At 49.5% G+C, this 12,649-nt stretch overlaps 1 protein-coding gene across 1 annotated transcript in view; it reads left to right on the top strand.

Moving 5' to 3' along the window:
- The first annotated feature begins 205 nt into the window (after positions 1 to 205).
- Positions 206 to 12,649, top strand: part of TEKT5 (tektin 5) — a 46,940-nt gene continuing 34,496 nt past the window's right edge. Inside the window, exons 1-4 of the mRNA XM_065920289.1 lie at positions 206 to 781; positions 6,393 to 6,476; positions 7,325 to 7,395; positions 11,431 to 11,574. Coding sequence (XP_065776361.1) covers positions 206 to 781; positions 6,393 to 6,476; positions 7,325 to 7,395; positions 11,431 to 11,574 — 875 coding nt within the window. The remainder of the gene's footprint in view (positions 782 to 6,392; positions 6,477 to 7,324; positions 7,396 to 11,430; positions 11,575 to 12,649) is intronic.

The raw sequence follows: 12,649 nt of genomic DNA, 5'->3' as shown, positions 1-12,649 counted from the left end.
TTTCAACTGGGATGCCATGGCCCCAGCAGGGGGAAAGTGAGTGGCTGGGGTGGGTGCCCATGAGGGCACCACTCCCCCAGGCTTTATGACAACAGCGCCGAGTCATAGAGGCCCTGCCCATCCCAAAGAGAAGCCCCTTCCCCTTCCCGTGGTGCCCTGGCCTCCCCAGGGCAGACTTTTACCCTAGTGGGGCTGAAGGGGGAAGATGGAGTTTCTTGGAACGACTCAGACTGCCACTTACTGTGGTCCCAAGAAACCCTGTGGCGTGAGCGCGCTGCCCACGGTGGCGTCCGGCCCGACAGTCCAGGAGTGCTACCAGCCCTATTACCTGCCAGGGTATCGCTACCTCAACTCTTGGAGACCCAGCCTCTTCTACAAGGTGGCCAACGCCCAGACCTGCCTGGACGAGGGGGCCACCTGCCGCAGCCCCGTGCGACCGCCCACCATCCTGCCAGCCGTCCGCTCCGCCCTCTTCTGTCGCTACAGCCCCAAGGACTGGGACCAGTCTAACCGGCTGCAGTTATGTGGGGCCGAGGCCTCACGGCTCTGGGCCGGCCGGATGACGGGCGACTCCATGCGGCTCATGCAGGACAAGGACCAGCTGATGCGCCAGATGCAGGAGGGGACCTGCCGGAACCTGGGCCAGAGGCTGTCGGACATCGGCTTCTGGAAGTCGGAGCTGAACTACGAGTTGGAGAGGCTTTTGAATGAGAACCACAGCTTGGATGCCATTAAAAGGAGGCTGGAGTGCGCAGCCGAGGAGCTGAGATGTCCATTGCAGGTGAGCGTGGGGCAGGGAGGGGGTCCTGGGGGTGCCCGGGATGTCAGCCCGGCAGTACAGTCCCACACTCCCGCCTTGAGTGAAGGTCAAGGTGACAGGCATATTGCAGCTCAGTTCGAGCTGCATCATCATCCATCAGTTCAGTTCAGTCGCTTAGTCATGTCCAACTCTTTGTGACCCCATGGACTGCAGCATGCCAGGCCTCCCTGTCCATCACCAACTCCTGGAGTTTACTCAAACTCATGTCCATTGAGTTGGTGATGCCATCCAATCTTCTCATCCACTGTCATCCCCTTCTCCTCCTGCCCTCAATTTTTCCCAGCATCAGGGTCTTTTCAAATAAGTCAGCCCTTCGCATCAGGTGGCCAAAATATGGGAGTTTCAGCTTCAGTATCAGTCCTTTCAATGAACATTCAGGACTGATTTCCCTTAGGATGCACTGGTTGGATCTCCTCGCTGTCCAAGGGACTCTCAAGAGTCTTCTCCAACACCACAGTTCAAATGCGTCAATTCTTCGGTGCTCAGCTTTCTTTATAGTCCACTCTCACATCCATCATGACCACTGGAAAAACCATAGCTTTGACTAGACAGACCTTTGTTGGCAAAGTAATGTCTCTGCTTTTTAATAAGCTGCCTAAGTTGGTCATAGCTTTTCTTCCAAGGATACAAGTGTTTAATTTCATGGCTGCAGTCACTGTCTGCAGTGATTTTGGAGCCCAAGAAAATAAAGTCTCTCAGGGTTTCCCCATCTGTTTGCCATGAAGTGATGGGACCAGATGCCATGATCTTAGTTTTCCAAATGTTGAGTTTTAAGCCAACTTTTTCACTCTCCTCTTTCACTTTCATCAAGAGGCTCTTCAGTTCTTCACTTTCTGTCATAAGTGTGGTGTCATCTGCATATCTGAGGTTATTGATATTTCTCCCGGCAATCTTGATTCCAGTTTGTGCTTCATCCAGTCCAGCATTTCTCATGATGTGCTCTGAATATAAGTTAAATAAGCAGGGTGACAATATACAGCTTTGACGTACTCCTTTCCCGATTTGGAACTAGTCTGTTGTTCCATGTTTAGTTCTAACTGTCGCTTCCTGACCTGCATACAGATTTCTCAGGAGGCAGGTCAGGTGGTCTGGTATTCCCTTATCTTGAAGAATTTTCCACAGTTTGTTGTGATCCACACAGTCAAAGGCTTTGGCATAGTCAATAAAGCAGAAATATATGTTTTTCTGGAACTCTCTTGCTTTTTTGATGATCCAATGGATGTTGGCAATTTGATCTCTGGTTCCTTTTCTAAATACACCCTTTTCTAAATCCAGTTTGAACATCTGAAAGTTCACAGTTCATATACTGTTGAAGCCTGGCTTGGAGAATTTTGAGCATTACTTTACTAGCGTATGAGATGAGTGCAATTGTGCGGTAGTTTGAGCATTCTTTGGCATTGCCTTTCTTTGGGATTGGAACGAAAACTGACCTTTTCCAGTCCTGTGGCCACTGCTGAATTTTCCAAACTTGCTGACATATTGAGTACTGCACTTTCACAGCATCATCTTTTAGGATTTGAAATAGCTCAACTGGAATTCCATCACCTCTACTAGCTTTGTTCGTAGTGATGTTTCCTAAGGCCCACTTGACTTTGCATTCCAGGATGTCTGGCTCTAGGTGAGTGATCATACCATCATGATTATCTGGGTCATGAAGATCTTTTTTGTATGGTTCTTCTGTGTATTCTTGCCAACTCTTCTTAATATCTTCTGCTTCTGTTAGGTCCATACAATTTCTGTCCTTTACTGTGCCCATCTTTGCATGAAATGTTCCCCTGGTATCTCTAATTTTCTTGAGGAGCTCTCTAGTCTTTCCCATTCTATTGTTTTCCTCTATTTCTTTGCATTGATCGCTGAGGAAGGCTTTCTTATCTTTCCTTGCTATTCTTTGGAACTCTGCATTCAAATGAGTATCTTCTGTTTTCTCCTTTGCTTTTTGCTTCTCTTCTTTTCACAGCTATTTGTAAGGCCTCCTCAGACAGCCATTTTGCCTTTTTGCATTTCTTTCTCTTGGGGATGGTCTTGATCCCTGCCTCCTGTACAATGTCACGAACCTCCGTCCATAGTTCATCAGGCACTCTATCAGATCTAATCCCTTGAATCTATTTCTCACTTCCACTGTATAATCTTAAGTGATTTGATTTAGGTCACACCTGAATGGTCTAGTGGTTTTCCCTACTTTCTTCAATTTAAGTCTGAATTTGGCAAAAAGGAGTTCACGATTGGAGCAATAGTCAGCTCCTGGTCTTGTTTTTGCTGACTGTATAGAGCTTCTCCATCTTTGGCTGCAAAGAATTTAATAAATATGATTTTGGTACTGATCATCTGGTGATGTCCATGTGTAGAGTCTTCTCTTGTGTTGTTAGAAGAGGGTGTTTGCTATGACCAGTGCATTCTCTCGACAAAACTCTATTAGCCTTTGCCCTGCTTCATTCTGTACTCCAAGGCCAAATTTGCCTACTATTTCAGGTATTTTTTGACTTCCTATTTTTGCATTCCAGTCCCCTATAATGAAAAGGACATTTTTTGGGGGTGTTAGTTCTAGAAGGTCTTGTAGGTCTTCCTAGATCCATTCAACTTCAGCTTCTTCAGCATTACTGGTTGGGGCATAGGCTTGGATTACTCTGATATTGAATGGTTTGCCTTGGAAACAAACAGAGATCATTCTGTCATTTTTGAGATGGCACCCAAGTACTGCATTTCGGACTCTTTTGTTGACTATGATGGCTACTTCATTCCTTCTAAGGTATTAATGGTCATCTGAGTTAAATTCACCCATTCCAGTCCATTTTAGTTCACTGGTTTTAGTCCTCTGATTCCTATCATTGTCTACAGTCAGCTTTAAGGTAAATATTTATATATATGTTTATGTGTGTGTGTGTGTGTGTGTGTGTGTGTGTGTGTGTGTGCGCTCCCGCTTAGTCGCTCAGTCGTGTCCAACTCTCTGTGACCCCATGGACTGTAGCCCGTCAGGCTCCTCTGCCCATGGGATTCTCCAGGCAAGAATACTGGAGTTGGTAGCCATTCCCATCTCCAGGGGAATCTTCCCAACCCAGGGATCGAACCCAGGTCTCCCACACTGCAGGCGGATTCTTTACTGTCTGAGCCACGAGGGAAGCCATGAATACTGAAGCGGGAAGGCAATCCCTTCTCCAGGGAATCTTTCTGACCCAGGAATTGAACCGGGGTCTCCTGCATTGCAGGCGGATTCTTTATCACTAAGCTATGGGGGAAGTCCATTTATACATATACATATATACACAATATATAGTTGTGTATATGTATTATGTATTCATACATATATTATGTACATATATGCATATTATATACATATAAGTTATATATAACTTAGTCAGTTGACAATAATCCCAGTGCAATCAGGGTTCCTCAGACTGAATGGAATTTCCTTTCTCCTGAGGTTACATCAGAATCACAGGTGCTTCATAAAGAAATCACAAGCACACATGTGCGTATATGTATGTGATGGTTTTTAGAAGATGTGTTTCAATTAACTGTTTTATTTTTCTCCGTACCCCTTAAGACCCTGCTAACCTACTAGACAGCTTATGTTTTTACTTATTTACTGTTTTGCTTCGTGCCCTAGAATCCAGGCTCCTCGAGGGCAGGGATTTCTGTCTGTTTTTTCAGCAAGGACTGCTGTTCAGCTGCGAGGGAACAGTATGTCTATGAAAAGTGAAATAAAAGTGTTATGTACCACTCTTGCAACCCCATGGACTGCAGCACTCCAGGCTTCCCTGTCCTTCACCATCTCCTGGAGTTTAGCCCATTTGCTAGAACTCTATAGGCTCCCTGGCTGCAGAGGAGTCTAGGTGACTGAGAATTTGTCACTGGGTCCTGGCCTGGACATTGGGTGGAGGGACTGGCATTATCTGCCTTGGGCTGTGGAAGTTTATCGTGACCACACAAGACAGTGTCCTGCTGCCTCCTGGAGCACGTGGGGATGCAGACATCCTGCCTGCCGACCTCCTATATCTGCATCTGCTCCGTGTCAGGCATGGGGACACCTGTGGGGGGGCCCTGCCTCCAGATCCCTTGGAGATGGAACAGGTTCTGACCACTATGGGGTGTTGGGGGTCCCAGCTGTTTCCCCACACCCCTAGGTTGCCCACCTGGAAGGACAGTGAGCAAGGACCACCGCTCAGAGATACAGGGCAGCATCCAAAATCCAGTGATCCGCCCACTGCCTCCAACCCACCTCACTCGCTGAGCCTGTTTGGAAAGCCCAGCCCTGCCTTACCATGTACGGCCCCCTGGAATAGCCATACGGGGGCACAGGGACCGGAGACATCTCACTTTTAAGCACTTGTTTGCACTCCAAGCTGACCACCTTGGTCCAGGTGCCTCTCAGTGGACCGTGATGACAGTCTCGTCTTGGCCTCCTGACTTCTGCTCCCTTCAACCCATTTTCCAGACAGTAGCCAGAGGGATGGTTTTAAACATTAAACTAGATTTCTGTACCTGCCTGCTAAAATCCCCTCATATGGTTTCCTAATGCACCCTAGGGGTTAACATCTGAGTTTCTTGTCACAGCCCCAGTGCTTCCTGTCTGCTGCACCTCCTACCCCAGGGCCTTTGCACTAGCTGTTCCTGCTTCCGGGCACAGTATCCCCATTCATTTCTGCTGCTTCTCATGGTTCAGGTCATCATCTGCCACCTCCTTAGAGAAGTCTTCCCTGACCACCCGGCCGGTCCTTCCCCAGCCACTCATAGTCCCTTATTTTCATCCCGGCTTACATCACAGAAATGACTGAGTTCCTTCCTGTGTTCACATGTGTTTGTGTCCTTGCTCTTCTGTTCAAACTCCACATGAGCAAGGGCTGTCTGTTTAGTTCACTGCAGTGTCCCCAGTACCTTGGTGGATTGTGACGCAGAGAGGAGGGGGCAGTCACTTATCCTGGAATCAAGGATGCTTCTGCATCCTGGTGCCAGATGTCCTGCCGTGCTCCCTGCCCCCTTCTCCCTCCCGTGCTCTTTGTGACGTTACAAGCCCATGGCCCGTGATCATTCTTTCTCAGTCTGCTGCAGCAGCATCTGCTGAGCATCTGCTCCCTGACTTCTATTCCATTCTGCTCATGTCCCCATGACGGTCGTAAGGGCCATGTGGCAGGGCTGCCTGGGTCTCACTTGGCCTCAGCCACTTTCCAAAGCTCTCACCCCATTCAGAGATCTCCAAAGAGGGGTTTTCACATATACGTACTCATAGGTGATACTTATGGACAGTATTTTAAGTTCTTTATACTTGTTGAGCTGACTTAACCATCATGACCTACTTGAGGTGTGCACTAATTTGGCACCCATGTACCATCTCAGCATTCCACAGCCCGCCTCCTTCTGTATCCCCCAGCCCCCTTCTCCCTCAGCATCTGGCAGCCCCCACTGATGGAGAAGGGGAGGCAGAAGCCCAGCCAAACACACAGTAATGGGGCCCCATGAAACACCCAGGTTTCCCAGGAATGAAACAGATCATGGCAAAGGTATAAGTGAGTCACTTCGGCTCAGGGTCTACAAACAGCTGCAGGGAGAACATACGATTTCTCATCACTCCCTGTAGGTGGCCCTGGAGTGTCTGTACCAGCGAGAGAAAAGGATCGGGATTGATTTGGTCCATGACAACGTGGAGAAAAATCTCATCCAGGTAAGGTGCCCCCTGGGTCTGGCCAGCCCCCTAAGGGAAGTGGAAGATCAACTGGTCAGAGAGGTTTCTGAGCTGCCTGTCAAGAGTAGAAGCCACATGTGTCTCCCCCCCACCCACCCTGAACGCCATGCAAAGTTAGGACTAAGAAAGTGTGGCGGCGGTTAAGTTGCAATTTAGAAATAGTGAGAGATGAGGTCATTTGACCCCCAGTCTTTTCATCTCCACAATGGGCATTATAATAGTGTGTGCTGTGGTGTCACTTCAGCCGTGTCCAACTCTTTGGGACCTGGTAGCCCGCCAGGCTCCTCTGTCCATGGAATTCTCCAGGCAAGAATACTGGAGAGGGTTGTCATGCCCTCCTCCAGGGGATCTTCCCGACCCAGGGATCAAACCTGAGTCTCTTGCATCTCCTGCACTGGCAGGTGGGTTCTTTGCCACTAGTGCCACCTATCATGAGAGTAATACCAATAAACAGCGGTAGTAACAGCCAGTGTTTATTGAGCACCTATTACATGTCACACACTGTCACTTATCACTTCATATGCATTATTTAATTCAATGATAAGAAGTTCTATGCATGAACCCGTGGCACATAGTAGGTGCTGCATTTTCTTTTACTCTGGAGGATATAAAAGAAAGGACAGGAGGGACACAGAATGTACAGCTTCCACAATCAACTGTCCGTTGCCTGGCCAGGGGATCATGCGGGTTGAGGCTGGAAATCGACCCCCACCCTGACATTTCACCTCATGGGATGGAGGGTGGGCAGTGAGAGGTGAGGGGTGGGGTGCTGGCCTGGGAGACAGGATGCTGAGTTTCTGAGCTCTTTCTGACTTCTTTCATTGCAGGAGGTAGATATGATAAAATGTTGCCAAGAACAAATGAGAAAACTAGCTCAAAGGATTGATATCCAGATGCGGTAAGAGATGTTTTCTCTTCCTCCTCTTGGAGTTTGTTTTGGGTGTCCCGGGTTTCTAGGGGGCAAGATGGATGGGGCCCCCACCTCCAGGTGGTTCTTTTGATCAGTGGTGTGCTGGTAAGAGTGTAACAACTAGCTTTCCCCAGGGAAAGAAAGAAATCCTGATTTGTCATGCTTGTCAATTTCAGGGATGTAAATGCTACCACCACCACTGATCTCAGTCTACCTATAGGATGCTACTGATTGATTTTCATGAGTCAGCACATCACTGGTGGTTCTTGTTGGCAGTGAGTGCCTTGACAAAAGAAATTAGGCTCCCTGAGGGTCCTCTTACCCTGTGGCTTCCCCGTGTGAGTCGTGAACTTTGGCATACATCCGAGAGTGGGTGGCATTGGGCATCAAGGTGAGAGGCCTGGGAATCTCCAGAAGGGAGCTGGTGGACGCCTTGAGCCATCATTTCTTTGAGTCTTCAAAGGAATCAACTTTTTGTTCTTGGGAGATTATGTACCTGGTATCATGACAAGCCAGGAACCGCCGCCACCATCATCCCCCATAATTGAAGGGGAGGCTTGAGTTTTACAGGACTTGTGAGACTCATAGCTGAGCCCTTGGCACTCAGATCGCCCGGAGGTAGCAACCTGGCTCTTGAGCTGGGCCCTTGCAGGGCAGGCTGTTCTACTGGTTTCTCCATTCCTCATTTGGATGGGCTGGCAACCCTGCCAGGGCCGCCCCTTCCTGCTGTGTAGGACAAGTGGGCAGCCTGCGTGGGATGCTAAGGGGTCTGGGAGCTTGCACTTAGGCTCTGGGGGTTCGGTGCCCTGGTTTGCTGTATCCCCAGAAACAGCAGTCACCCCCACATGATACACACAGCAGCCCTCTGACCCCACTGAGGCTGTAAAAAAGGGGGGCAGGGTTGGAGAGAATTATCCAGGATACAACGTCATCCAGGGCAATGTTGAAAAGCTACCTGCAGATCTAAGGGTGCAGTCAGGGGCAGAGGAGTTGGGAAGACTCAGGGAGACCTCAGAGGTGGAGAAACATCAAAATGAGACGCAAATACAGCAGTGACCGAGGTGGCAGTTGAATGGATGAAAGGAGAGTTGAATTCCATATTCTCTCCTGATTTGTGGCAGTTCACCTACTGCTTGGACTAAATTTGCCTAATATTTTTCTATAAATTAACTTTTTATAAAGCCTTCAATACTTGTATTTAGAACAGGAAAGTTTTAACAGAGAAAATGCTTTGGGCAGGCATATGTCTTTATTGCATTTTTCTTACCTTTATGGTTGTTGTTGTTGTTGAGTCACTACATTGTATCCGACTCTTTTGCCAACCCATGGACTGTAGCCCACCAGGCTCCTCTGTCCATGGGATTTCCCAGGTAAGAATACTAGAGTGGGTTGCCATTTTCTTCTCCAGGGGATCTTCCTGACCCAGTGATCAAACTCGAGTCTCTTACATCTCTTGCACTGGCAGGCAGGGAAGTCCCACCCTTATGTTTATGATCACTTTTTATTTTTTAGCAAAAGAGCATGGTTTTCCATTTGTGGTTGTCCTGGGGCTGTGACATAATTCTGTGTCAGAGCGACAGGAGGCCTCTAGTTTGGGAAATGAGACAGTTTGAGTTGAAAGAGTGAACAAAATCCCAGACTTGAAATTGGGGAACTGGACCCCGGAAGAGAAATCTTGAAATTGGAGTGAGCGGAGGGCTGCTTGTGCAGGAAAACTAGAAAGACCAGGGTGGTCTCCTTGACGAGGAGACACAGAATGAGAGGCTCAGAGCGAGCGCTGGTGTCAGAGGGAGAGAGAGACAGAAAGAGAAAGACACGAAGCTGTAAACAGACAGAGATGAGGAGCAGAGAGACAGAGGGCCAGAGAGGGACATAGACATGTCAGACAAACAGAAAATCCAGAGTGAGAGAGGTGGAAAAGACAGACAAAGAGAAAGAGGAAAGGAGAACAAGAGAGGCCGGGAGGGAAGCCGTCGAGGCAGCGCAAGTCGGAGGGAGATGAGAGCGGGTGGACTTTGCCAGGATCAGAGGTCCACTCACCCTGGAGAGAGGCCCTTTGACCTTGGCAGTGGCCCGCGTGTCAGAGGATGCCTGTCATCTCGGGAGGAGGTGGCTCGAGCTGCCAGGGCAGCCCAGTTACCCGAGGACTGGCCACAGCCTCATCAGGGGGTCAGAACTCAGTGCGCCTTGACCCCGTGGGGAGGCTCGATCGCTGACCCATCTGGGGGCCACCCTGGCCCCGAGCAGGTGCTGGGCTGTGGACTAGTGGTTTTCTAAGCGAGGCCTGGGGCCTGCATCTGGGTGGGGTCGAGTCCTCACCTCGCCAGATGCCCCAGCAAAGCAGAAAAGACTTCTCTGACTGGGCAGGAGCCAAGTTCAGGATTTTCCTGGTGGGCCAACAGTGGGGTGAGCTTTGGCACCGGCCAGAATCCCCGTCTGGGGGGACGGGCTGCCCCCTCCTTCCCTGGGCCTCATTAGCCAGGGCCAGGAGCTGGACCGACTAACCCATGATTCTGAGGCCCTAGGTCCTCCTCTGATGCTCTGGTATGTGTCTCTCCTACATTCTATTCTTGTTTTTGTTTTTGTTAATCTTTTGGCCTTGCCATGTGGCATGAATGTGAACGGGGCTTCTCTCTTGACTCAGATGGTAAAGAATCTGCCCACAATGCAGGAGACCTGGGTTCGATCCCTGGGTCGGGAAGATCCCCTGGAGAAGGGAATGGCTACCAACTCCAGTATTCTTGCCTGGCGAATTCCATGGACAGAGGAGCCTGGTGTGCTATAGTCCATGGGGTCACAAAGGTGCATGTGGGATCTTATTTCCCAGACTGGGGATCAAACCCATGCCCTCTGCAGTGCAAGGGTGGGTTTTAACCACTGGACCACCAAAGAAGTATCTCATTCTGGTCTGTCTTCTCATTCTGGTTCATAGTGTAGGATGGGGCCCCATTTCTCCATGGCTTTGCCAATTCCAAGGGCCCTAAGGGCCCCAGTAGGGCTCTTCCTGCCCCAACATGACCCTCTGTGCATCCTGATGGGTGCAGACCCAGCATAAGGATTTAATTTCTTTGCTCCTGACCTGTTTTTGAAGCCTTTCACCAGCTTTCAGTATCCACAGCATAAAAAGAACATGGTAGAAAGGTAGAGATAGGCAGGGAGAGGTGGAGAGAGACACACCCAAGCAAGGTGGAGCAGAAAGATATAAAGATGAGAAAGACAGAGACAGAGGGAGGAAGGGAGAGAAAGGGAGAAAATGAGAAGATGCAGGAGGGGGAAGAGACGGATCCATGTGCGATGTCAGATCCCTTTACCCTGACCAGCCCTCACCCTGGGTTAATGGCTTCCTCCTCTGTTACTGTGTATCCTTTTCAAACCTGCACTGTTGCCCTTATTCTTTATTTATTTTTTCTGTACTTATTTACACACATCTGTGAGCAACTTGAAGGTAATGCCTGGGTCATACTCATGTCTTTTCCCGCTATGCCTGGCATAGGGTCAGACACGATGATTTGTGAATCGATTGAAATCTGGCTTTGTCCAAAGTGCGAATTTGTATCTTTTATATTAGGTCAGCAAACTACAGTCGGAGGGCCGGAATTGGCCCACCGTCTGTTTTTGTAAATAAAGTTTTATCGGAACATGGCCATGACCATTCATTTACAGATTATCTATGACTGTTTTCCTACGTAGTTGAGCAGTTAGTTGCAACAGAGACCACATGACCCGCAAAATCTAAAATATATAGCATTTGACCCTTTACAATAAATGTTCGCTCTCTCCTGTTCTAAGTGACGATAGGTCTGTTTGGACCGGGGGGATGGGAGGGGGGTGGGGGGAGACGCTGGGTGTGTGGTGGGGCCTCAAGGTGGGAAGAGGGCTGGAAGCTACTGGGGGTGGACAGAACATCCTCCTGCGGTCCAGAGACTCGGTTTCCAGCAGTGGCTCTGCACTGACCTCCCCTGTGACCCTGGGTGAGGGACCCCAGATGAGAGCACAATCTTGGGACACATCCTTGCCTCCTAGTGATAACCGAGATGCTCAGCATGCCCTGGAGAGGGACCTCGAGGACAAAAACTCGGCCGAGTTCATTGATGAGAAGTGCCTTAACCTACGGAACACGTCAGACTGCATCAGCTTCTTCCACGGGGTGGAGAAAATTGATGGCACGTGAGTACCGGGCTCTCGGTCCCCGCCTGGCTGTGCCCGAGGGGAGCTGAGAGGGGGGCTCTGGGTCCACTCCTGCCAAGGAGCGGGAAAGGGGCATCAGGCCCCAGAAAAGCGTGGAGCCGTGGGTTGAATGGGTTGTGGGTTGAATTCAGTTGCATGACACAGAATCCGATTCTGGCTAAGCTATGATGGAATTTACTGGAAGCCTGTTGGGGAGACTGAGGCTCCAGGGGAAGGCTGGAGGGGGAGGTTCTGGCAGCCTGAACGAGCTAATCAGCTTTGATGTTGGAGTACCACTGTCTTGCCCACTTCACCAAGATCCAAGTTCCAGGAAGACAGCACAGGTGATTGGCTTGTGAGGGTCCCACAGCCACTGCTCTTGGGGCACCTGGATTGGCAGGCACACCGAACAAATTACAAGACAAGATGACTTTAACCAGGAGGAGGAGGAACAAAAGCTTGGTTGGGAGAGTCAATTGATGCCTGCCCACTCTGGTTAAGTGTGGGTTCTGGGACTTGCAGGGGCTAAAATTTCATGCTTTCAATGCAGCGAGTGCAAGTTCAACCCCTGGATGGGGAACTAAGATCCCACATGCCTCACTGTGTAGCCAAAAATAATATAAAAAGCTTAAAAAAAAGGAGTGGATTTGGGAGCCAGGTTGCCTGTTTCAGATCCAGGCTTCAGTGAACCCTCAGGACAAAGGACTTAATCTCTCTGGGCTCCATTTCCCCGCCTCTACCACTGGAATAAAAATAACATCCACCTCCCAGAGTTACTGTGAGGGTGGAAAGGTGGGCGTCTGAGGCGCTGAGCACAAATCCTCGCGTCGGGAATGATGATGGCTAACCTTTATTGAATGCTTGCTGTGTGACCCCATTTTCTCGTCACAACAACCATAAAATAGGTGCCTCTCCTGTCTGCCTGGCACTGCTGTGGGCATGTCCCAGCATCACGGAATTGCTTGAAAATGAAAGCGAGCTTTCCCCATTGGTAGTTTGAGGTCTGGAGTAATGACAGCTGGAGAGAGATGCTCTGGGTACATGCAGAGGGTGGGGTCTCTCTTGGATCCCCTTC

The sequence above is a fragment of the Muntiacus reevesi genome, chromosome 2 (assembly GCF_963930625.1).
Source record: "Muntiacus reevesi chromosome 2, mMunRee1.1, whole genome shotgun sequence".
Classification (NCBI taxonomy): Eukaryota; Metazoa; Chordata; class Mammalia; order Artiodactyla; family Cervidae; genus Muntiacus; species Muntiacus reevesi.
The sequence above is the reverse complement of the archived record's forward strand: the minus strand, read 5'-3'. Positions and strand labels throughout refer to the sequence as shown.